General features: G+C 48.3%; 2 protein-coding genes across 9 annotated transcripts in view; both read right to left on the bottom strand.

Annotated features, from left to right (window-relative positions):
- LOC115617185 (collagen alpha-1(I) chain-like) overlaps positions 1–6,487 on the bottom strand; it is a 59,580-nt gene extending 53,093 nt beyond the window's left edge. Inside the window, exon 1 of the mRNA XM_030507405.1 lies at positions 6,303–6,487. Within this exon, the coding sequence (XP_030363265.1) occupies positions 6,303–6,487 (185 nt within the window). The remainder of the gene's footprint in view (positions 1–6,302) is intronic.
- Positions 1,818–24,817, bottom strand: part of MVB12B (multivesicular body subunit 12B) — a 62,799-nt gene continuing 39,799 nt past the window's right edge. For 4 of the 8 annotated variants that reach the window (XM_030506904.1, XM_030506905.1, XM_030506903.1 and 1 more), the window contains 3 exons: positions 11,617–11,672; positions 10,570–10,629; positions 1,820–6,599 (listed from right to left, as the gene is read on the bottom strand). In XM_030506904.1, coding sequence (XP_030362764.1) covers positions 6,513–6,599; positions 10,570–10,629; positions 11,617–11,672 — 203 coding nt within the window. In that variant the 3' untranslated portion in view covers positions 1,820–6,512. Of the gene's footprint in view, positions 6,600–10,569; positions 10,630–11,616; positions 11,673–24,817 lie in introns of all 8 variants that reach the window. The other 4 variants (XR_003994456.1, XR_003994457.1, XM_030506906.1 and 1 more) reach the window with 2 other exon arrangements.

The raw sequence follows: 24,817 nt of genomic DNA, 5'->3' as shown, positions 1-24,817 counted from the left end.
TTTAGTGGTGTGCTATTAGCCTCTCTCTAGCTGAGAAGTCTGTTTCCCTGGCCAGGGCTCTCTGCCACTGGCTACGTGGGTACCTGCCCGCAATGACACTGGCCCAGCAGCCACTGCAGCAGGACCCCTGAGCCGCATGAGAAGGGCTCTGCTGCCAGCACAGTCCCTGCACCAGGTTATTTCTCTTTACATGTTTTCCCCTGTCCTGCCCATAATGAGGCATCTCCCCACTGCTGGGAGGCAGCCAAAGGGACTTCACCAGGCACCAGCTCCCATTGCTTGAGCTGAGGCCCGTCACAGCAGCATCCCTGAGGTGCCCTTAGACCACTCAGCGCTCGGCCAAGCGCCAGCAAAGCAGGGCCACGCAGGACACATCAGTCATAAAAGCACAGCACCTGCCCTGCACCTCACACTTCCACCCTTAACTGCCTCTCTTAAAACACGGCTGTTTCAGAGTTGATTATAAAACCCTGTTTCTTTCTGCAGAATCCCAGTTTGTAATATTTGTAAAACATAAGACCGTGGAGTCCTGAGTTGGACAGAGCTGCTCTCAGCCTGCAGCAACGCTCCCTCCCCATCCATGCACAGCCTCTGTCCCATCAGCTCCAAGCCACAGCGCTGCACCGGAGAGCGGCTGCTGGGATGGGGAAAGCCCTGCCTGCTGTGGGGATGTATTGTGCAGCCCCATGTAAGCTGCACACCGCTGTCACCCACTGCACGCTGCTGTCAACTGCTGCCTGTGGCTGCAGTGGTCCATTGCTGCTCAAGCAAGAGCCACCACCACCCTGAGCTGCAGCGGCACCAGCATCCCTGGCACGCGGAGGCACATTGGTACAGAAGAGCTGGGGGAAGGAGCAGCCATGAACCAGCGCGCACACGTTAAAAACAATTAGCACAGAAAGCTGGTGCTGACAAGGCCAACTCCATGACTTTAATTTGACCTCCTCCTAATTACACGCAATGCAAATTTTGCAGTTGATATAATTATGAGTGACTAAAGTTGTTAAACTTCACAGAGGATAAACAAGGTGTTTCACTGATGCTGCCATCATTTACTGTAGTGACATACTTACTGAGACACGTACCTGGGACATGGCCTGTGTGGATGCCATGTGTGGTCCCTGGTGCTCCAGGAAATGCTAAAGTTGAGCAATTTTGAGTTCTGTGTTTTGACTTTGCAGCACGCCTTTTGAGAGAGACATTTTGGACAGATTTTCCAAGGCTTTTTACACATAATTTCCAAGGACAAAACCCTCACATTACCTACAGGGGGATGACGCTGTCACCTCTAAAGCTTAACCCTCAGATCCACGGACAGACTGTAGCTGCTTTAGTCAGCCAAGAGGCCAGCCAGGGCCACAGGTAATCACTGCTGTTCACCAGGAAGTTGAAGCTTCGCAGCCCCTGGTCCAACTCTAGTGATGCCTCTGCTCCTATTTCTTTATTCCTCCTGTGCCTGGAATCAGGTCCCATCTTTCGCAGCATCCTTGGCCTTCCTGAGCAGCTTGAGAGCAGAGACTCTGGTCTTGGTCCTCACATCCCACCAAAACTGTGCAAGAAGTCCCCAACAGCCCCAAGCAGAGGCAAAAGGCAACCTGCTCGGCTCTGGCAGAGGAAACAGTACCTTGTGAGCGAGTCTCTCACACTGCAGCCTGCAATCCCTGGTCTTTACGCAGACTCTCCAGTCCAAGGATGAACATGTGTGATGACAAAGAGTGGCTGGTCTCAAGGGATGCTCCTTTCCACTCCTGCATGTCAGAGCTGCAGGGTTTTAAACTTCTTAAACTCCAAATTTAAAACACAAAGCACAGAGGATAAACTGATTAAAACAAGTTTTATTTAACAAATTATATTAAGAATACAGACTAAGTTATCACACAATGAAACTTCCCTTTGTAAAATACAGGAGGGTCATCTAAAATAAATATAAAACGTAGTAACATTCATAAGATTAATGCACAGTAAATTCACTTCCAATAACCCAACAAAATGCATAGCATCTTAGAAAAACACTTTGCAACTGCATAAAAGGTTTCTCTGTTCCATTTGCATGATGACATTTAAACCTGTTGCTGTTAGGAAACGATTTCACAATAAACGATCAGAATATCCAAACTGTTTGGTTTCCCTGTATTGAATGAATTGAGCAGCACCTTACTGAGCTTTTCCATGAGCAGGGGAGCACCCTCCCTGCTGCTGTTGGAGTGGGATGGCTCGGGATAACCAACACCGAGGCCGCTCTGCTGCCGGCAATTCCCGCCTGTTTGTCAAGGCTCGAAGGCTGAGGTAATTATGTGAATACAGCGAGACACCATTGGGAAGAGCGGGATGGGCTCTCCAGGGAGCTGCTCTGCCGGCACTCATGGGATGTGCCTATGGTCATGATCCTGGGGATGCTTTGGGAGAGCGGCTGGGGGCAGATCTGTGGAGACAGAGCCCGTGTTGCCTGAGGGCAGCGGGGAGGTGAAGGCCAATGTGGGACCGACTCCAAAGGTGCCGCATCCCGTTTTCCTCCCCCAAGTTGATTTTTAGGGCTGCACTTGAAGAGAAGGTGCCCAGATCTGTGGACGCATGCCCTTGCCATCAGCGTCCACACGGCACACGTCAGGCTCTTCTCCGGGCTCTGCGGTGTGTGGGCTCATCTGGAGAGCTCAGGGAACTGGTGGGGACAGGGACGGGTGTGAAACCAAACAAGCCCAATGCTACAGACCAACAACAACCTCTCACTACACAGGAGGCTCACGGGGGATCCTCTCCTACAAACACACCGCGGGCAAACTTGGTGACAGTCACAGGAAAAAAGCTTGACAAAGTTTATTCCTATGTAACTACAGCTATTGAGATGCTCCCCCAGGGAAGGCACCTGCTACAACTGTTCACACTTGAATTTTATCACAAAGTTCATGCTCTACATTATTTTCTGGACTAATTTCTTGCCTTTCCATTGTTAACACATCAGACAGCACAGCCCGGCCTGGATGGCCCACGAGTTATCTCGGCACGCGACCTGCTCTTTGCCGTGAGAAATCCAGGAGGCAGCGTGTCACTACTAATTCACATCAGAAGGTGTATTTTACAGTAAGCAAACCCCTCACTGCTGCTTTTCTGTCTCTGTTGCAGATATATGATAATTTGGCAAACTAATTTCTCCATCAGCCACAAGATTAAGCTACCTAGAGAGTAGTTCTGTTCTAGAAATAGAGGCAAGGTAGCCAAGCACATCTGGTAAAGCTCTGCAAATCCACTTCTGCTGCTTTCCATTGACTCATCCCCTCCCTTATGTTCCAGAAGGCTTCTCCACAGCCAGACAACACCAGCATCAGGCTCTCTGAATAATTATTGCCTGAGCTGATGCTACTACAGTCACTTTTTGGACAGGGAGGGAGTGAGATGCAGAGATATGCTGGTATTGGCTATGGCACCTGCCAACAGGGAGGACTTGCTGTGAGGATACAAGGACCAGCCTTGCAGTGAGTTGCTGTGAGTACAAAACTTAATGGAATGGCAAATAAAACCTGCCTGTGGAAACGCTGACCTGATGCCCAAGATCTTGGAAATTCAGAGGTGCAATAAAAAAGCTTCCTATAATCATTGGACTGAGAAGACGACACACACAGCAATCACCCTGCACCGCGTGTCTCACTGGGCTTCCAAGCACTGGCTTGGAAGTGCCCTTGCCTTTTGGAAATGCCCAGCCTTAAGTAGCAGGTCTGAGAGCTCAGCTGGCTCTCAGAAGCTGTAGCTCCTTGCTCAAAACCCTTGTACTGCATTTGTACCACAAGAACTGCTGTTGTACTATTCTTGTTTACAGTGCAGGGTATTCTTGCAGTGCCACAGTGCAGAAACACACTGTGAAGATCAAACTGATCTCTCAAGTATCTTTGCAGATGCACCTCTGAAGCAGCTTTGCTAGCCCAGTGTAAGAAAGGGAAGAGTGAGAACCAGCTATACAAATATATCCTGAAGATTTCTTAGATGCTTGTCCCAGCTGCATGTCCTGTCAGCGTTTTGAGCCATCCAGTGTTTCTTGTAGGTACTGAAGAGAAAGCTGAGCTCACCATCTCGAAGAAGGCTGAGCAAACATAATTTGCTATAAACATTAAAGCACCAATTTTATCTACTTATGCTCTCTAAGCTGAATCTGACAGTAAGGGACTTGAAGCTATGGACCCATTATTCCAAGACGTTCCCAGGGAGCACCCCACTGATCGCAGGGCTCAGCAGCTATCCAAACCTGCTCTTCCTGGAGTGCTCCAGCTGCTCCATGGTCAGCCCTGCCCTGGGTGTGGGAAGATGTGGCTTGAGGAAAAGCTCCTGGCAGCCACGTCCCCATCTCCCAATGGCAGGAACTGCCCGTGGAGCTCTGCGGACTCTGCACTGGCTGCCCTGCACCTACCTGCAGCCCTTGCTCCTCCACCACCAGGAACAGGGAATATCTCTGCAGCTCCTTCATCCCAAAGCCACAAGGAATGCACTGCTGCAGAGGGCTTCTACCTACCTGCAATGTCCACTAAGCCACAGGAGAAGCTATAAATGGATGCCACAGAAAACTACAGAACAAATTACAAGCAGAAAAATAGAAAGACAAAAGATGGATGAGATGGGCATAGTGCTACAGCATGGAGTGGATTTGAACTTCAAGTGAACCTGAGCCGAATGACCAGGCTGCCATGGTATGTTCATTTGTCGATGTCGGCATCATCAATCTAGCCTTTGTGAAGCTTGGCAGTGAGGTCTGGCTTTTCTTTCCTGCAGGATAAATAAGAACTAAAAGTGGTGCTGCAACCTCCAAGTAAACGAGCACTTCCAGAAGGTCACCAAAGCTCCGGAGCTGGTGCAAATGGGATAGCTTTGAGTCTTTTGCCCAAATACAACACACCTGCAACCACAGGAGCCTCTACTTCCCAATGGCAAAGCCTTGCCTTACAGAGGCAGTTTCAGAAAACAATTTACCTGATTGGAAGAAGTTGAAGCAAAGACTTGAAACGAGTCTGTCCAGAACGGTAAGGATTTTGTGCTCATTATTCCAGCAATACAGCATGGCGCCTTAAACCCAGAAATGAATCTTTGGACAAGAAATATTTTACATATGTACAAATAAAAAATACAAGCTGACAGTACAAAACCTACTGTTAGTCACCATCCTGTCCAGCTAGAAAACGCAAGATCAATCAAAAGCAGTGCAAAGCAGGTCAGGGCATACGTACGACCCAGACTGAGAGCGACAACACTGTTATTTGTTACTATGGCAATTGCATTTCAATAGGGTTAGGTAATCAGTATTTTACAATATAAAAAATGGTACGTTTGGACACTTACTTAAAAAATGCCATTTTGCTGCCATGATGTAGCTTTGTTCCACAGCAGAGACTTGAGAAAGCAGCACGGAGTCAGATGGGCACTTCTAAATAACTTATTACAGCAACAGACTTCTCCAAGACATGCATTTGACTCGGGAGCGAGCTAAGGTCAGCGATCACAAGGAGGCTGAGGTCAGGGTTTAATGCATCCCACTCTCATCCTGCACTACGTCAGAGTTCAGTGCTTCCCCATGAGCACACGAGGGAACAGGCACATCTCTTTTGTTTTAGCAGCTAGCGGGGCAAGTATTAGAAAACTGTCTGAAGTGACAGGCAGGTGACAGCATCCAAGTTGCCAGCAGGGCTTCAGCTCTGCAGGCAGCATGGCCGGGGGTTAGCGGGGCGCTGCCAGCATCCAGCCCAGGAAGAAATACAGGATGTTTGTCACTCTTGGTCCTGACAGACACGTGGACACCCTTTGCAAAGTAGAGGTGCTTCCCCTCGGGAACAGCAGCGCAGCTTGTGCTCTCTGCACCCCTCTGCCTTGCCTGGGGAAGAGAGCACAAGGCAAGTCTGAGTAAGTGACCCCGGCTCTGCCAGTTACAGCAAAGCCAAGTGATCACATCCTTGTGTTGATCCTGGCTGTGGTGGAGCTGCTGTGTGCCCAGGACCTTGGCGGAGGCAGACAGGGCATCTGCTGTGGCTTGGTGCTGCCTGCTGGACCATGTGCCATAGGGGCCTCCTGCTGCAAGGCGTCGAGAGCCCATCAGCTCCATGTAAGCTCAGGCAGGATGCACAGAGGCTCCTGGATTAACCAGCCATATCTTTTGCTCTTCCTTACTTTCAGGGCTCGCTGCTGAGCATTTCTTGATGGTCCACGAGCTCATAGTTGCTGTTTGCAGCAGTTTGTTACAGCTCTGGTTTTTAACACTGTCCTGCAGCAGGAGTTATGAAGTGGGGATGACCAAGGGGCTGCCTCAAGGCTCCCAGTCACGTACTCACGTGGAGAGGAGCCCGCAGCAGCGAGGGAGGGTGAGGGCAGCTGCCAAAGGGTTGCGCAGTCCCAAGGCGTGGAGCGGCGTGTGCAGGAGGAGGTGGTGCAGCGCAGGGAGGGCGGCGATGGCCGGACGAGCGGAGGTCTGGGATGGCCCCGGCGCCGCATCCCACTCAGTAGTATGCACGCACATCCCGCTCCAGCGCCGGCCGCCCCGCTCAGGACTGCGGGACCGGTGGGCACCTCGTGGGGCTGGGTGGCAGCCGGGCCGCCGCGCTCTGCTCCGTCCGGAAGCTGTAGTCGTACTATGGGGCAAAGCAAGACAGAGGGATCTGTGGGGTGCTGCTCCAAGGCAGCCAGGGCCAGGGTGCACGGCCACACAGCCATGCTCCATGGCCAGTGCTGGGATGACACATGGGACAACACAACAAGCAGAAGAATAAGGTAAGAACTGGGCTTGGCAGCGCCCTGAGCTGTGATCTCCCCAGGCAGGGCCATGGTGGGTGAGCCTGCCAGCACCACCTGACCACACATCAGTAACTGTCCTGGGCAGGATCCATCCCCTCCCCTAAACCCCAGCATGAACACAACACCCTAAACCTCAGCATTAGCACAAACATAACCACATGCATCCTGCACATAAAGCAGCTAGGCAAAAAGTCTCCCCTTTGCCGTCCTCATTCACACAAGCTGGTACCATCTGGTTTAGCAAGGTGGGTGAAAATTCCTATATACGTGTCTCTGCTCTCCACAGATGTCCCTGCAGTGGACGGACGCAGCCGTGCAGGCCTGGTTGCTGCAGCGCATGCTGTAGCAGTGCCATCTCGTGGCATGTGTTGGGCCGTACCCCAACAACCTCTGGTCACCCTGGACGCTGCCGTGGTCCCTTGCCATGCCATAGCATCCCCAGGAGAGGATGGGGCTGCAGCGGCTGTCCCATGTCGGGTGCTAGAAGTGATGCATTAGGGCTGCTTGGGCACACAGGCCTGCACACACACTGCTCCAGCTATGGACCATCCTCCCCTGTCTCCATGTCCCATTTGCGGCTCCTGGGACGTCACCAAGATGTTCCCTTGGATCAGGCCTATTTGTCACCGCTCCTCACCAGCCAGCCTGGGGCATGGGATGTGCTGCAGTGGCACAGGCCCAGGAACTCAGGGTCTTTGCCAGTGCCTGACCCTGGCACTGTGCACAGGATGAAGCCATGGTGATGGCCGGGTTGGTTGTGCCAGGGCTGTGGTGCCAAGAGTCCTGGGTGCTGTGCGCAGGCTGCATGCTGAGCTGGACCAGCACCTCCACTGGCTCCCAGAAGACGTGGCATTGACCTTCCCAGCTCCAACGCCGAATCCATCCCACGTCTCCGAGCCCGCTGTGGAGCAAGCAAGGCCACCGGCGCTCCCTCCTCCATCACCACCGGGATGCGGAGCAGCGGCTGCTCCCGGGAACACGGACCACAAAGTCACCGAGCGGCCGCTCCCGGGGGCACCGGCGGGGCCTGCAGGGAGGCAAGCGGCCGGCAGAGGGCGCGCGGGGACCGCGGCGGGACCCGGAGGCACCGGGACCCGGAGCGGCGGCACCGGAGGCGCCGGGACCCGGAGCGGGGGCGGGGGGAGCGCATCCCGGTGCAGCCCTGGCCCCGAGTCATGCTCCTCCCGGCCGCCGCTGAACTGGTAAACGCGTCTTCATTAAGTGCACCTCAATGTCAGGATGTCGCAGCGAGCAGCACCAGCCCCGAGCTAAATATGCAATAAGCCTCATTTTTCAACACACAAACACATAAAGATGTCAGCTCAAACTGTTTACTAATTAACACTTAAAAAGACACAAATTAGATATGCGTGGCTAAGAGCAATTATAATCAAGACGAATTTCTCTAGTCATTTGGGAACTGAAAAAAATGCCTAATTGCTGGAACCAATGTTTTAAAAACTGAAATCATGCCAGTTAGCAAATATGTTCATTTAAAGAACATTTCATGTGACTACACTCTGGAGAATTGACTACAAACACGAGAACAAGGAAAAATATTTCTGTATAAGATTAAAATTTTAAGCTTTCTTAGATTTACAGCTTCTTCATTAAATTTATTTGCAAAGAGCAGCCCATGAAAACTTGTAGCGATTAAGTGGTTAAATGAACTGCCTCCCTTGTCAGTTTAAAAGGAATGATTAATATTAGATGCTCACTTTACTCACTAGCCTCTCTCCGCACTTTTGCTCAATGCCAGGCTAAGATGAAGATGGGGCACACACCACAAGCGCAGGAGGCCCACAGCAGCCTGAGGGCTGCGAGTGGTACCCACAGCCACATGGCACAGCAGCACCCGCTGCCAACAGAGCCATGAACAGTCTCAGTGCCTTCACTGCTGCCTGCACTGCTCTGCACGGTACAGAGGCTGCCTCACCTGCTGGGTGACATTCCCCATGCCAGGACAAGCAGAAGCCTGCTCCAATCCATCCTACATCCACCAAAACAGCCGTGAGCAAACAGCGCCCGCAGCTTAAACCTGCCTTCACCACCTTGCACGCCACCACTTCATACACTCCTCAGGTCACAGCAGCGCAATCCTGGCGCACAAGATCCTGACTTTAGGAGAAGCCTGCATGTGCAGTACAGGATTTGAGCCTGTTTTCATCGGTTTTCCTGAAAGGCTGGAGTCCTTTCATTCAGCTCGCCTCGCAGCTTGGAGGATGGGTGCATACATCTGCAAATGTGGCGACAGAGAACAATAACTCTTGGAATTCTTTGGGAATACTTTTTTTGCAAGGCATCTAGCTCCAGGGAAAATGTTCTTGCTGCTTTGGAAATCCAGAAGATTTGCTGTAATGGTGCTATTGCTTGCAAGGGAAATAAAGCCATGCGGAAATTCACAATATTTATATGCGCAGCTATCTACGTGCAGACAAGATGCTTCATCAAGGAATATGGGCTGCATAATTATACTTTTCATTACTCTGAAACACACACAGCCTTGACGGAACAGGAGGGTGTGGGGGGAGCTGGCAGGTATCGATCTCTCCTCCCAAGGCCACTCAAATGACTCCGGTGCCAGTGTCCCCACAGGCCTGCATGGGACAGGACTGCACAGCCCACCCCTCCAGGCAGCACCCTGAGCTACCGAGACCAATCCTGCATCAGACAACAAAGAGAGGGCTGTGGAAAGAAATCCAATACCACTTTGCTTCCCCTTGGGCAAAAGGGACCCACTGCCCTGCAGCCAGCTCCTGGTGAGAGCAGGGGGATCACAGCTGGCACGCAGAGGGGCTACCAGCCCCAAGCACCCCTGGCTCCCAGCAGGCAGAGCCCTCGCCACAGATGCAGGTAGTCCCGAGCAGGCATGGCACACGTGCCACATGGCAGGACCACAGTGCCTGAGGCACCGGGCGCTTTGGGCAGCGATGGGCCTCGTTGGGCAGCATCTTCAGAGCACCATCACTGCTCCCTTGGTTTGGCAGGTGCCTGGGAAGCCCTGGCAACCAACAACCTCCCGGTACTCAGACAAAACTTCCAGGCAGAAAAGGATGGATTTAGGAGACTGGACTCACAACTGGAATTAAAAAGTGAAGAAGCCATGAGCAGTCTGGAAGTTTTGCTGTCTTCTTATTCTGCCTTTGACCCAGCTGGTGATGTTTCTGACCAATGATGCCTGAAGAAGCACGTGCTGCTGAGACAAGTTTCCTCCTGGTCCGAGACTTCAGCTGAGAGGCAGCGCTTGCAGAGCAGGCGGCTCCTCGGCACTGTGCATTCCAAGTCATACATGTGCCAAAATGCTCTCTTGGGAACATGAGACCACCCTCCATTTGAGGGCTGTCTCCCCCCCGAGATCCTGGAACACTCGGGCTCACTGAAAGCCCAGCCCTGGTTTTCCTGGTAACAAGTTACCAGCATCATCAAACTGAAAAGTGATGACTTAGTTTACCTGATATTGCTTAGTCAAGATCATTTGCTTCCCTGAGATGCAAGAGGCGACCTAACACGAACAGCTTGTAACATGCTTTGTTAATAAATGAGAAAGAAAGGTTAAATAAGACAGACATCTGGAATTAAACAGAGGGCAGCAGACTTTGCCATTAGATTCAACACCTAAAGTGTCTTCACCAGGATCACGGAGGACATCCCCAATTCTGAGCTTACTGTTTAACTCTGCATTGACTTTATCCACCAGCAGTGACTTGGGAAAGACAAGAGGGGCTTTTTCCATAAGGGAAGGGACCTTACAACAAAGTGAGAACAGCTCTCATGATGCTTTTGCTTAGTGCCTGGCTCACTACCTACCTCCTTTTCGATTTCTGCAAGGGTTTTGATTGTGATGCCCAAGAGATCAACTGGCTGCATCTGGCAAGAAAGAAAAAAAAGAAGAGGAAACAGAAATGTTAAATTTAGGGGTTTTTTTGGTTTTAAGTCAGCAAATACTCTATCACCAGAGATTTAGAGGCACCATCTGTAAACACATGCATAATCCTGTTTCTCAGTCCCCTACAAGAGTGGGTTAGGGATAGCAGCTCTAATGCCTTTCTCCCTAAACAGGGACAGCTGACACTCATCTTGGTGTCACTTTGCACAGGTAGATCTTTAGCCATCTCCCTGCTGCAGGATCCCTGTTACCAGCACTCTGTAACACCCTCTGGATTTCATATGGCCACGGCATGAAGAGTGAGCAGCATCGGCTGTGGGAAGCCCCGACCAAACTGACCATATGGTGGCAATGGTGTCTAAAGGATCCGCGGGGAGGATTAGCACAACCTAATCTCTCTGCATTTGTCCTCGCAGCAGGGACTCCAGCTTTCTGGGAATAACGGCCCATAAACAAGCCTTTCAGAAAGCAATGGTTGTGAAAACCATGTCCGGCTGCACACACAGGTTGTGTCAGCAGGAAGTGGAAAGCACGAAGTTGGAGCATGATGTGAAAACTTGGATACAGCTGATCGCTCAGTGTTTGCCTTAGCAGCTTCTTGTAAATTGATTTTTAAAGAGGTGCTTTTAGGATTGTATAGATTAGGGAATTTACAGTGGGATGCTGAACCTTTGGAACTGGATTATCTTTACGGTCCCTTCTAACCCAAACCGTTCTGTGACTGTATGATTCTATGAAACCTTCAACTCCTGGGACAATTCAGTCTTAGGATTGATTTGGCAAAACACATTCCCATCTCATGGGAAAGTATTGTGAAGTGCAACACTGGGTCATCTCAAGCACTGGGTATGTACTAGGGCCCACAAAGGAGAAGGTCCCAGAAGCAGGTAATTTGTGTTGATGCTCTGTGATTGCTCTCCATGAAAAGATGAATTTCAGACACTGAGAGAACAACGAAAGCAACTCACCCCTTCAGGAGCACAGGCAAACTTGTCCGAAATCATGAAAGGCACTCCATCCATTGCTGAAAGGGACAAAACGAGCAGACAGTCACATTTCCAGCTGACTTCTGACATGCAACTTCACACATTCCCAGTGACAGATCAAGTATTCATGGCATTGACACATGACTGATAGCTTGTACAAGTTACTGCCAGCCTTTTCCTAGCTCTAACCTGCCAGTGGTTTCTCTCTATTCGAGACACAGCTGGGTTAGTCCCTACTGAATCAGGAACCCAGTGAACCCTCCCTCTCTATCCATATTCAATTTCATGGTCTCAATTCTGAGTCTTCCAATTTGGTTCAGCTGCCAAAGCAGGACAGTTTTTGTAACTGAAAACAAACACAAACAGTTTAAGAGGACTGACAGTTATTTACTGCTACCACACAGAACCACCTGAGCAAACTCGGTGGTATCTGAGCAAGAAGACAAGGAACATGCCCAGTTCAGCTGCTTTGTACCCCCCCAAGTAGTAAGCACTACAAACACATAGGGCCAAGCGCCGTCCTGGCCTGGGTGCTGCCAGTGCAAACGCAACAGGGAGCAGCAGAGCTCAAATGCCTGCAAATCACAGCGGGAAGATGGAAACCACCGGACTGTGAGGACAGACACAGGGACATGACAGCTCACGGCACAGCCTCATGTCACTAGGCCAAGCTCTCTGCAGCACAACCTTAATGTTATATCCTCTTAGATGGTGCAATGATGCTCAGTGTTTGTCTTGCTACTAACACCTCAGAAACTTCACAGAAAGCCTCCCACAAGACATGTCAGTACAAGGGAGACACTTACTTTTCAAACATTTAACTCAGCAATTTCCACACCAGACTAAAAAGGGCACATTTCGGAGGCAGAGTACAGCCCAAAATACACCCGCTTCATTTCAGTTATACCTTTAACATTTTAAGTCTTTAAATTTCGGCTCTGAAAGAAACAAAAACTTCAAACTAGAGCAAATTTAAGCCCTGAAATGCCCTCAAGTAATCCTCAAATAGGGTTTTCTTTCACAAAGCATCTGCACCCACAAACTCAGCGTTCCTCTGCCTGCTGTTTGCAACTTCCATTAGCACCAGTGAGTTACCACGTTAGTGATTTAACAAGAGTTATTTAAGAATATGTAGCATTTTACATTTGCTTTGTGTATTCTTGACTTTTAAAAAGCCCCCAACTCTCCACTGGAGTCATTTCATTATCAAAGGTGCTATGTGGCAGCCACAGTGCTGCGCGAACCAAAAGGAAACAGATGAAAAGCAGCATCACCAAACCCAGGAAGTTTTGAACCTGGAAGCCCATCTGCATTTGTTATCCCGACAGAAACCTGCTTTGATCAGTCACACGCCGGCTTTGGTAAAGTAATTTAAAGACTAAGCCACGATGAGCATGCCCGTCCACCCGTCCTTCGGTCCTCGCGCACTCCAGCCCTCCCAGAGCTCAAAACTGCACAGCAAAGCAGCAGATGAAAGCAGGGTGTGCCAAAGGCTCAGCAGCGCAATTAGCACTCTCCTAAACAAACGAGCTTCAACAGAGCTGTAATTAAGCAGGCCTGTAATTAAGTATATGCCCTTTATCATAACGATCATGCTTAAAAATGGCATGATGCATGGAAGTGTGTTATTAATGCTGTGCTCCCAAAGCGCAGGAACGTGCACAGGAGCCGCGTGTCAGGCCCGTCACCAGCCTGCTGGTAAAATACATTAAAGGCAGAAATCAGAAAACAACATGCTCATTCAACAGCTCTTTTCACAGCCAGGCACTGGGAGTCACGAGGATTTAAATACCCACCAATTCAGGAAACTGTACGGAAATAAAGCACCAGGCTCCACAGCGGCTGCCTCCCAGCCGTGGCATCCTCTGCCCCTTCACCCTGCATCTTGGTTGGGCTCCAGCCTTCCAGGCTGAATGACAGCCCTGGACAAAGCAAATGCTTCCAAGGAAGGACACCCCTGTGTCCCCCACCTTGCCCTTGGAGGTGCTGCACGCTGTCCCACAGCACCAGCCACAGAAAGACAGATTGAAAGCTACTGCTGCCTTTGTCACATTCACGAGGACATCGAGGGTAAGGCACTCAACTTCCTTTCAGAAGTATAAATTCGAGTCCAAGATGAATAACAAATGCAGTGACAATTTGTTCCAGTACAACAATGAACCATCTCATCTTAATGTTAGCTTTTATATCAAGGACAGACTGCAGCACTGGTGCTTCCCCACACTCTGCTACCGGGAAGCTCTGGCTCCATCACGGTTGGTTCAGCAGCCTGTGCCCAACCCCAGCAGATGCCTCTGCCTGCACAGAGCCCACCTCTCCGTGCTTCCCAAGTGGAGCATAGCCATGCCACATGAGCCACGATGGGATCGCACATGTGCAAGCTCAAACCCAGCACTTGTGCGGGTTGAGCCCTTAAAAGCATTCCCTCACCACACACCAGCTCACTGAGACTCACAGAAAAGGGAGGGAGGTACCTGCAGGGAGCAACCTCCAGGGCCAGGCATTTCCAGCAACAAGCAGGAAAGAACTCCCATTGCTGTGCCACAGTCTGCTGGGGCATCCAGCACCGGGGTCTGGGTGCCATCGCTCCCGCCGTGCACCATAAGACAGTGTGCAACTGCCATTTACAGCAGCCAGTTAATTTCATAATACAATTAAATGGAAACCAGAACCATAGGAGGCTTTTAATTCCATGTCCCTTGTTCTGATGTTGTGCTGTAAATAAACAGCAGCAGCAGCCCCTGATTCCTCCCTTTTTCCTCCCCCCGCTGTCGCTTTTGAAGCATTCCTGGCAGTCTCTGATGAGCTGAGTGCTGTGCTGAGATTCTGCCCGGTGTTACTATTTCCATGGGCAGCATCAAGACTTACCAGCCACTCTCTGGCCTGAAGCTGCAATTCTGGTGTTAGTCTGGCCAAGAGCTATTCAACACTTCAGTGTCAATTTGTGCTATGTTCAAGACCAATAGACGGTAACACAAGGGGATAAAAGAATTTGGTGCTGGTTAATGACCAAATACAGCTCTTTCTAAAGGCAACATGTACTGATTCAGAACGAAAAAGGTGGCAAGGTCCCATTTTTACATCACTACCACTGGTAACATTACTCATACCACCACATGAGTAAACTCACACATTGACCCCACATAGGTTTAACATCTTTAAAAAGTGGTGACTTCAAAATACTTTTAAAGTCCTGTGAAACATTTGCACCTTGCATGTTTCACGTAAAGCCTCCTTGCACAGATAGGCAAAGGTGCTCTTGCCTTGCACCACTCTGAGCACACGAGCAGGACCAGCAGGAAGACAAGTTCACTCCTAAACCAAGCCCTGAAGGATGGAGTCCCCGTGAAGCCCTGACAGCAGCCGCAAGGAGGCCAGATACCTCTGGTGAATGGTACCCGAAAGGGAGGAAGAGCCACCCCCTTCATCAGTGCAGGACCACCAAAAAGCACGACCAACTTTTAACCAGTGCCTACTTCTTCATTATAATTTACTAAGACTTAGTCTCAGCCTTTAAAGGGCAGGCCACAAAACTGTGCTCTATAAATACAACTTGTTAGCTCGCTCAGAAATTCTCTTTTTAATCTGAAAAAGTACTGTCACCCTCCTTTAAGCACACGATAGATGCTGCCTTCTGTGCTGTAGACTCCAACTAAATCTCAGTTGTCAAATTAGTAATTCATCTTTCTTGAATAACTATATTTTTAGCAAAGCTACCAGATTTAAATAATCAGACCTGCCAATGCTACCCTAATTTAAACACGCTGACGAACTTTCACAGGCAGCATCAGCTAACATAATGAGTTTCTGGATGACAAAGAACTTCAGACCGTAGTTCTCTACACTACCCAGCGTAATAAGCACTTGTTCTTTTCTACAATGTGCACATAAAAGAGGAATCTAAATAATAATTGCTGTAATTATCTTGAAAAATATGTGGTGATTAATGGTGATTATGAAAATCTGTATAATTGTTCATTGAAATCTCCAGTGATCAGATGCTTTCTTGAAACAGCCGTTAATGAAGAACGTAGGAACACAAAAAGCATCAAAACTCCAGCCAAGCTCCTGCCCGTTTGAAGCGGGTGAGGATGCGACAGCGCACACGCCGGCTCGGCTTCCAACCCTCCCATGAACTCTCTGCAAGAGGTTCCAAGTTGTCCATGATGTGACGCACATGTCATTGCGGTTCAAAGCACGAAGTTCAACCTGTTATTTATGCAAATAATTAATTACTCTTGTATCCAACTAGCAGTTTGTCATGACACATTAATGACTTGATAGACTTCTATGAACTAGTGAACACAGGACAGCAGAGCGCTTTTATCGTCATTTAATTTAAAAACGATCCTGTGTGAAATTATCTAGTCGTGAGTGATGGAAGCATAAAGAACAGACTCAGCAAAGCTTCTTTTGGATCATTGCTTTATTAATGGTAACGTCAGGGAAATGAAAAATGCTAACATTGTCATATTTAGCTCCTGGGTATAGATGAATAGCTGCCTCAGTGCTTGGCGGGTTCAGTTTGCATACTGCAGTGAGCACTAATTCTTCACACCACTATTGTGGGGATACACAGCCATGGAAGAGTTTATATACCTGAACTCCCCAGGAAATAACAGCTGTTTCTGCATCTAAATTCTCACCATAAGCTTTTATAGCTTTGGATTCCTTTATTGCTATTTTTGCATGGCCTTTTACACTTGAATTTTCAACTGCTGATACTAAAAATATTTAAATTAATAAATCCTCTGCAAAACACTTTCCTGCATGACTTTGAAAGCTGAACATTGCTAATCCAAACCAACAAAAATACCCTCAACACCGAATGTACTATTGCCACCGTGAAAATTTAAGTGATCTTAGATTTTAGAAAGAGCTTTTTGCAATACTGCAGAAGTCCTCAGATTTTCCCCAGGCCTGAAACACTAGCAGAGTGTTTATGTTTTACCAAGATGAATATCTCATAAACCAGCCTACAGCAATACCATAAACCCAGCACAGCTCACCTGTTTTGAGAAAACTTAATTTTTAGCTCGATGACACCAGGAGCACTTGGAAGCAGGTATGAACCTGGGGGCTGGCAGAGGGCAGGCAGCAGTGCTTGGAGCAGACCCAGGGAAGCTGTGGTCAGACCGGAGGGAGATGTGAGCTCCCGTTCTGTGTGGACACCAAGGGCACCCACCAGCACACAGCACGGCCTTGGGCAAGTGGGAAGCACCGCAGCTCAGGGGGTCTCTCTGAGTGCCATTTCCATGTATGTGAGAAAGCACAGCCTATGTCTGCTCCCATCCCTAGAACGAGGAGGGCAAGAGCCAGCCCTCGACATCAGAAGCAGTGCCCTGTGCGGCACAGAGTCACCCCTCACCACATGGAGACAGCCCTTCACTGGAGAACACCCGCTCCGCAGACACAACTGTTCACCAGGGGTTGACAGCACTGGGCTGATGCTTTCCAAGGAACAGGACAGGGACTTCCCAAGCCCTTGCAGGGCACGGTCCAATGCCTGCCTACCCAGTGGGGCTGCTCCTGCCAGTGGCACGGCCCCTCCTGGCCAGCCAGCACACCAGGGCTCGCACAGCTACCTGGGTTCTCTGAGCTGGTGCGGCTGCACTGGCCAAGGCAGGCTGGTCGGGTGGGATCGGGACATCCATTGCCTCCTTCGTACCCTGCCCAGCCCCTGCCTATCCGCCACAGCCACCCTCGCACCCTACAGCATGCACAAGGCTCTAGCTCCCATTCACACCTCTCTGCTTCCCACCAAGCGTCCTGGCACCATCTCTGCACACTTGAGCCTTTGCACCCAGGTGTGGAGGATGGCACAGGACACCTGCATGAACCCAGGCACATTGTGTGATCTCAGTACAAGGAGAAAAGTCATTCAGAAGTATGGAAAAAAATGTTTTACAACATTCTGCAACGCATCAAGAGAAGGATGCAAGCTTTTCACAATAAACCACACTCTTCATAATGTACAGCTAAGCCTCCTACTTCAGCGTTTCTGTACATAGTAATTTAAATAGCAGTCTGAATAGTAAACATGTGTGTGTGCTCTCTGTGCTACCGTGCATCGAGTCCCAGCTGGAACACCACCATTCTGCATTTCCAAATCACTAATGATAGGAAAACCTCAGGGGGAAAACAAAAGCAAACCCTCCCGCGAGCTCCTGCCAAGCCGGCTGCAATGGGGAACACTGCAACTGCCCCAGGCTGCAGACACCGCACCCAAAACACACACACTTCATTTAACAAAGTACCCAATATTAGACAGTGACCCCATTTCCTCTGGCTCCTCTCCAGGCCCTTTTCAGCCTACCCAGAGCAGCCCTGCAGTAAAGGGAGACCTCTTGCAGGAGCAGGAGAAGGCAGAGGCACGATGCGTGTCTCTAGGACATACTGCAGTTTGCACTGCCGCTTGGGCTCACCATCTGTGCTGCTCCTGCACAGGCCACTGATGCTGGCTGTGCCGAGGGGATCAGCAGGTTGCCAGCCCTGTGCGGCCCATCGTTAGCCAAATGTGCTGATGAGAGGAGACCAGAGCAGCCGGGATGGTCCAATGATCCGCTTAAGCGATCTGCACCATGGGCTCTGCCTGTACACCCAGCCCAGAGGTGCCTCCAGCCACAGGGCTCAGCTCCCCTTCTCCATCTCCACCACACCAAGGCACAAACCCAAGCTCAGGGGACAGCCCTGAAGCACCGCAAAGGCTCCGGGGGCAGCTGCTGGTCCTGCAGCTCCCAGTGGGAGCTCGCACCAGGGAGTCATTGTGGGAAGCAAGGAAGCGGTACCATAGCCCAGATGGGAACACCATGGCCCATGCCTGGTGTCCAGGAAGTATAACAGCAGCAGCACCAAACCACACGATGCTCAGTGAGGTGAGCGGGAGAGCAGGGGCCTCCCGGGCTGTGGAAGGAAACCTCCGTGATGGGAAAGGTTTACAGCTTTCCTGTTCGTCCTGAAAGCTCTTTGATTAAAAAAACAGACCTGGACTAAATTTTCATTTTTGCTAATTTGATTGTCAGCCTTGATTTTGTCCGTTTCCTGCATAGCTCACGACACAGCACAATTAGTTCTTTACTGCTAGATCAAGCCACGAAAACACTTGAGAAAATACTCCTGGTTTTGATTATTTTCTTTCTTAAATAAAGTGAAGGTTAAGTACTGCATGGTGACGGCTAAGTAGTACCTCAGCGCTGCGCCTGTATCAGCACCAGAGAACATGGAGAGACTTCAAACAAAGCTCTTCAAATTGCAAGTGTTTAGGAGCTCTTGATTTTATTATTTTTTAATAAAATGCCCCCTTTGAAGTCTCCGCACCACACTAAACTTCAAAGATCACACCTAAGCATGTGCTACTTCCAAGCAACAACCCTTAATTAATTAGACCAGAGCAGATACAGAACAGGGCCCTCGCGCGGGGCTGTGCAGAGCCGGGACAGGTCCTGCTCGAGGACAGGGAGGTGAGGCGGAGGCACTCACCCCTCCAGCTTGCACTGAAGAGAAACACAGACGCTTTTCAATTACTTTCAGCTCTCGCTGTAATGACAGACAGACTCCTTGGAAGTCATTAAACATGTACCGTCTGTCTGCCGCAGAGAGGCAGGGAGGCGCAGGCAGGGCTCGGGCTGGAGGAGGCAGTTGCAGAAAGCATCTCAGGAAGCACCCACAATAGCTGCAGTGTTCCCCGGCCGGCGGCTGTAAATTTCTCCTTCTTGATGAGAGAAACATCCTGTTGGGTAACGGCCGCTTCCTTCCAGCACTGGTATTTTTTGCATTTCAGTCATTTCAGTACTGCAGGTTAGGAGCAGGGGATATTAAAGAAACACGCTGCATTTTGTTATAATAGCTGGCCCTGCAAGCTTTGATTTTCCTCTGCTGACACACCTACGGAGGTGTGATTTCGTACTACAGGGGCAGGGAGGATGTCACTGTGAGGGTACGGGGCTCCCTAACTGCAAAACCTTCCTGGACAGGGGCCAGGTCACCAGGCAGTGCCAGTGGTCATACTTGCAACGGTGGCTGTGACCCTGCCTAGCACCAACAGCACCGTGCAGTGTCCAAGCTGTGCACCGAACAACCAACATCTGTCCCACAGGGCTCCCTGGAGGGATAAGGGTGCACGGCACCCTCTCTTAACATGGTTTTGTTTTAAAGGACTTTAGGGTTTCTTTTAAACATACAGGCAGCTTTTTGCTTCTAATAAAAGGGGAAAGAAAACGGATCAGCTGTCCTGAAAGCACCCTGCTCTCCATACTCCAGGCACTCCCGCATGTGAATAGAAAGCAGAAACACATCACGATCACGCCTGCAAAGGACATGGGACTCCTGTCTCCTGCTCACTGATGCACAGAACATGTGCTCCCAGATGTAACACTTATCTAGCCACAAAAGCCTCAACACGGACCCAAAGCCAAGGTCATCACCGCAGGGGAGGATGGCAGGATGGCAAGGGTGATGGCTGTGCTGCACCAGATTCCACCCATCTGCAGGAGGCTCCTCCTAATGCCAAGGTCTGGGGAGCCAAAAAGACAGCGAAAGGTTTCCTCATCCTCCCAACAGCCAGACCACGGAGCCCTGGCCCTGCAGAGCCAAACGCTCTGAGAGGGAGAGGAGATCCACCATGTCACTGCACAGCAGCGCAGGATCCAGATCTCCTAATGCAATTTAATTTTTAAGTGCTCAGAGTCATTAGTGGAGCCACATATTTCTATCAGGTAAATTTCATTTGCATATGCAAATTATATCTAAATACACGGCACCATTAATATGATCACTAATTACATAATAATAGTCACCAATCTCCACACAGATCAAACTTACAGTTTTGTAGCTATTAAGGAAATTGTGCTTTGTAATTAAGATAATCCTCATTTCCAGATGCTAATTAACTATATAATAATTAGCTTCTTTTGCTAATGCAAATTAAGTATTTTCATCCTTATTGGTAAAAGAGTTGCTTATCACTTAAAAAAAAAAAGAGAGAACCTAGAAATAATCCCTCCTCCCCCTAAAAGGTGAAAAGGCAACTCCATTTTTATCAGTCTCATTTGCAAATGCAAATTAGCCCCGATTAATCAAGTCGCAGATAAATGCATCCGCTTTGTAGCGTGGACACCTGCCTGGTGCATCCCTCCTGCCCTTGGAGGACCAGGACCATGCATGGCCAAGTGCTGCTGCTGCTCTATCATCAGTGCATGGCTCAAGGCTCCCACCATGATGGGGACCAGTGTTGAGCCCTGCTCCAGCATATGCTGCCAGTCAAGCAGAGGAGCACCCAAAAGCAGCCATGTGTTGGTTCCATGGGGCTCCCTGAGCTGCTGGGAGCAGCAGTGGGTGCTAGGGGCAGGCTGGAGGCGAGTACTGAGCCCAGCACCACCACCAGCCCGGCTGCCTTGGCATGGCTTGGTTGTGGCTGCAGAGCATCCATCATCTGCGAAACCAATCCGCCCGCTCTGCACCACCATTTGTCATTAATTATGCTAATCAGCAAACCATTACTCTCTGATGACACCACAGCACTTATTAGCTAGTTATGGCTTTTCAAAAGCACAGCTTATTGTGTATGTAAGTGCCGCGCATACATTAGCCTACAGGGAAGAAATGTCCAATTATGAAAAGAAGAAATTTGCCATTATCTCCTTCTAACAAACCAATTTAGTAATTATAAAAGTCTCTGAACTCAGAAGGATTTTTTAAGAAGAGCTGAGTGATGAAACCAGAGAATTTTGTTTGCAATAACTTTCTGAGTTGCAACTAAAGTGACAATAGGGGAATGAGCAGTTTTTATTATCATAATTCTTGCATCTTAACTTTAGATGATCAAAAAGCAGAATTTATCTAAAAGCGTGGCTGTGTTTGGCTCTTTCCTTCAAGTATATTTATTGCAGTAGATACACAACCAAATCTGTGTAACATTACAGGTATTTACACAGGTCTGGCCTATTCTCAACCTTCAGTTCTTTACTACACACGCAGTTATATGAGCAACAACACCCTTGAACACCCAGGACACAATGTAAAGCAAGCAGGTCCAAATGACATCGCTGAGTCCCAGGTATTACATGTTCTGGGAACATGCAGCAGTGGAGCTGGGACACAGCCCAATGCTTATGGAGCTAAATGGATTGGAGAAGGCGTCTGAAGATGTGGTTGAAAAACGGCCTTGTTGGAGCATCCAATTCATTTACAATTCCTAAGTTGTTTTGCTCACTGGGAGAGGAATACCACTACTTTTAGAAGCTTAATATGTGTTAAGAGCTCATTAATATCATCAGAGTAAATGGGCCTATTAAAACATCTTTAAGCAATATCTGAACATAAATCTCCCTAAACTATATTTAATGACTGTACTTAAGATACATTATATGCAAGTCTTAATGAGACATTAGATAGCATTTTGAAGATTAAAATTAGAGAATCCATATAAAGTCTGTCCACTTAATGTAGCCTTAAGCTACACTGATGAAAAGCATTACTACCAAATTATTACTTCATTAGAACAAACATTTTCTAATCATTTCTGATTTATGCCATTAGTTGTCTCCATATATATTATTTGTATATATATAAGAGTATACACAAAACAATTTCCTAGTTCCACAGGAGAGGGGAGAAATTTTGAGCTTTCTAATGACTAAGTTAATTACTTGTCTTTTTTCTATTGAGTTAAAAATAAGCACTCTTTATAAAAGTCCATTTACTGTATCCCCACATTTCTAATTTAATTGGGGATTATAAATTCCATTAACCAAAAGGTCATTTTTTAAATATTTGCTGGTTTGCTTTGCAAAGAAGCCCGTGGCACGGCACAGCACACAACACCAAAAATCAACCAAGGCCTGACATTACTCCTGGACAAACCCATGGCAAGACCAAGAGCAGCAATGAGAACCCCTGCCCATGGCATGCCCATGGGACGGGGATCTGCCACCAGGACCCACCACGGCACAACCGGGACAGCGAGGCAGCAGGATGCCTCCTCCAACCACGAGTCATGGCCCAAACAAATCGCAATAAACTTATTAGCAAGAGGGCTTTATGTGTGGTTTATTTGGTATAAACAGCTTTTCATTAGATAAATGAAGCCCAACAACCTTTATAAATGTTTTCAATTATGAAATTATGCCATTGAGATATCCGGATGACGATAATCAGGGAAAACACCAGTGACACCTCTTGATCAGAGTCAGAGCGTGCTGCCTGGATGACTGCTCCTCCCAATAAAATACAGCCTAGCCCACATCAGTCATTAAAAAAAATCCTTCCTTATTAGATGAAATCTCTAGCAACAAGACTATTTTCATTTGTTCTGCCCAAGTCTTCTATGCAAAAGAGAGAACATCTCATTGTAACAATTTTGCATTTTTAACTGTGCAAATTAAGCATTCTTCATAAATAACAGCCTGGTTTTCTGCACTAGAACTCCTTTTTATTAGCAGCACAGTAACGAACAATGAGCAATGTGTTCTATTATTCTTTGTCAAATCACAGAATGCTACATTAGAATAACTCTGCTGGTCAATGTAATATAGTAGATTAAATTCAACTTCTGTGCAAAAACCACTGTAAAACAGCATGATAAGAAGGCTATAAAAAATTTAATTTTACTCCAAACTCCATCAGAAAAAAAAAAATGGTGTGAAAAGTAATTTTGCATAATCAGTACACGCCATCTGGAACAATTAACCGATTTCTATAGAACTATGAGGATCAGTCATATCTGCTTATTAAAGATCAGAAATTATACAAGTAATAAATCCTTGAAAAAACTAAGCATACTCCCGCCTGTCAATGCTATTTTAACTTCAAATACTGAAGAACGCCTGATAAGGCTGAAAAGAAGAGATTAATATATGCAAATTACATCCAGCATTTAAAATCCCCAACAACTGTCTCCGGTTTTCTGTCCCTTATTGCTGCCTTTATGTTTTATTCATACACCAACTCACCTGTCACTTCATAAGCTATAATATTATGGGGGTATTATTAAACAGCATAAAGCCGTGCTTTAATTGGAAAGCTTCATTGCATTTTCCAATTATTTGGAGTAAATTAAAAGCAGATGCACATAGTTTAATAAGGAGTCTAATATCAGTTCCGGGAAATCAAAATTCATTGTCATTACTATGCTGTGATAGTTTTGCAAACTGTACTCAATTTCAGAGGTTTTGAAAAGAAAATCTGTCTATGCAATCTGTTAATTGTCATTCGGTTAATAACTGTTTAAATATCCAAACCACAGAGCGGCTTCCTATTTAAAAAAAGAATTAAACTATGGCACTCAGAAAAGCAAAACAAATACAGCACAGCCCGCCTCAGAGGTTGTGCTCCGCAACCAGTGGTGCGAGTCCCACCAGCTCATCCTCATCCTGCAGCCCTGCTCCAGTGAGTGCTGCCGGGCATGTGGAGCGAGGGCAGAGCTGCACCCTGCCCTGACCCGGCTCCACGTCATCAGCAGGGTCCCCTCCAGCATCACCCTCCCTCTCCATACATCCCTGCTCCAGCATCCAGCGGCTTTTGGATGCGCCCACCTCAGAGCTGCTGGTGTCAATGCCTTCGCCACCGCCCATGCCATGGGTACACCTGCTCATACATAATTCAAGGCTTTGGGGTAACAGGATAATCCTCTCGGCAGAGATCAACAAGCAGCCTCCTTGGAAGGCGACGTGTGACCTGAGAAAAAGCTTGTATGTGTGGTACGTTACAGCAGGGCTGCCCATGCCGGCCCGCGGCTTCGTACCAGTACGCAAAGAGTGAGATGATGAAGATAAAGAATGCCACTTCAGACGACACCAGGTTAATCAGAAAATCACATCTCTGAGAAATTACACAGGTGGGAGAACTCGTGGTTTCATCTTTCACCATCGGGGCCAAGCACAGCATGGATAACGCGGGGCAGCATACCGCAGTGAGCATGCAAAGAACCTGTGTACCACGGATGAGCTAGTTTAACACGAAATACACCTTTCTGAATCTCATTAAATATAGTATTAAGTAACACTCACATTTCCCTTTCTGAAATACGCAGCTGCAGCATTTTACTCGAGACTTCAGTCTCCCTCAACTGCTGGATATTAATAGAGCCTTTTATATTTTGAAGATTATCCAGGTCTCTTAGTCCAAAGACTGGAAATTGCAATAGGGTAAAGAACAGGCTGACTTTAATCTCAGCCTCAGTAAAGAG

The sequence above is a fragment of the Strigops habroptila genome, chromosome 15, assembly GCF_004027225.2.
Source record: "Strigops habroptila isolate Jane chromosome 15, bStrHab1.2.pri, whole genome shotgun sequence".
Taxonomy (NCBI): Eukaryota; Metazoa; Chordata; class Aves; order Psittaciformes; family Psittacidae; genus Strigops; species Strigops habroptila.
This window is presented reverse-complemented; position numbering and strand designations above follow the sequence as displayed.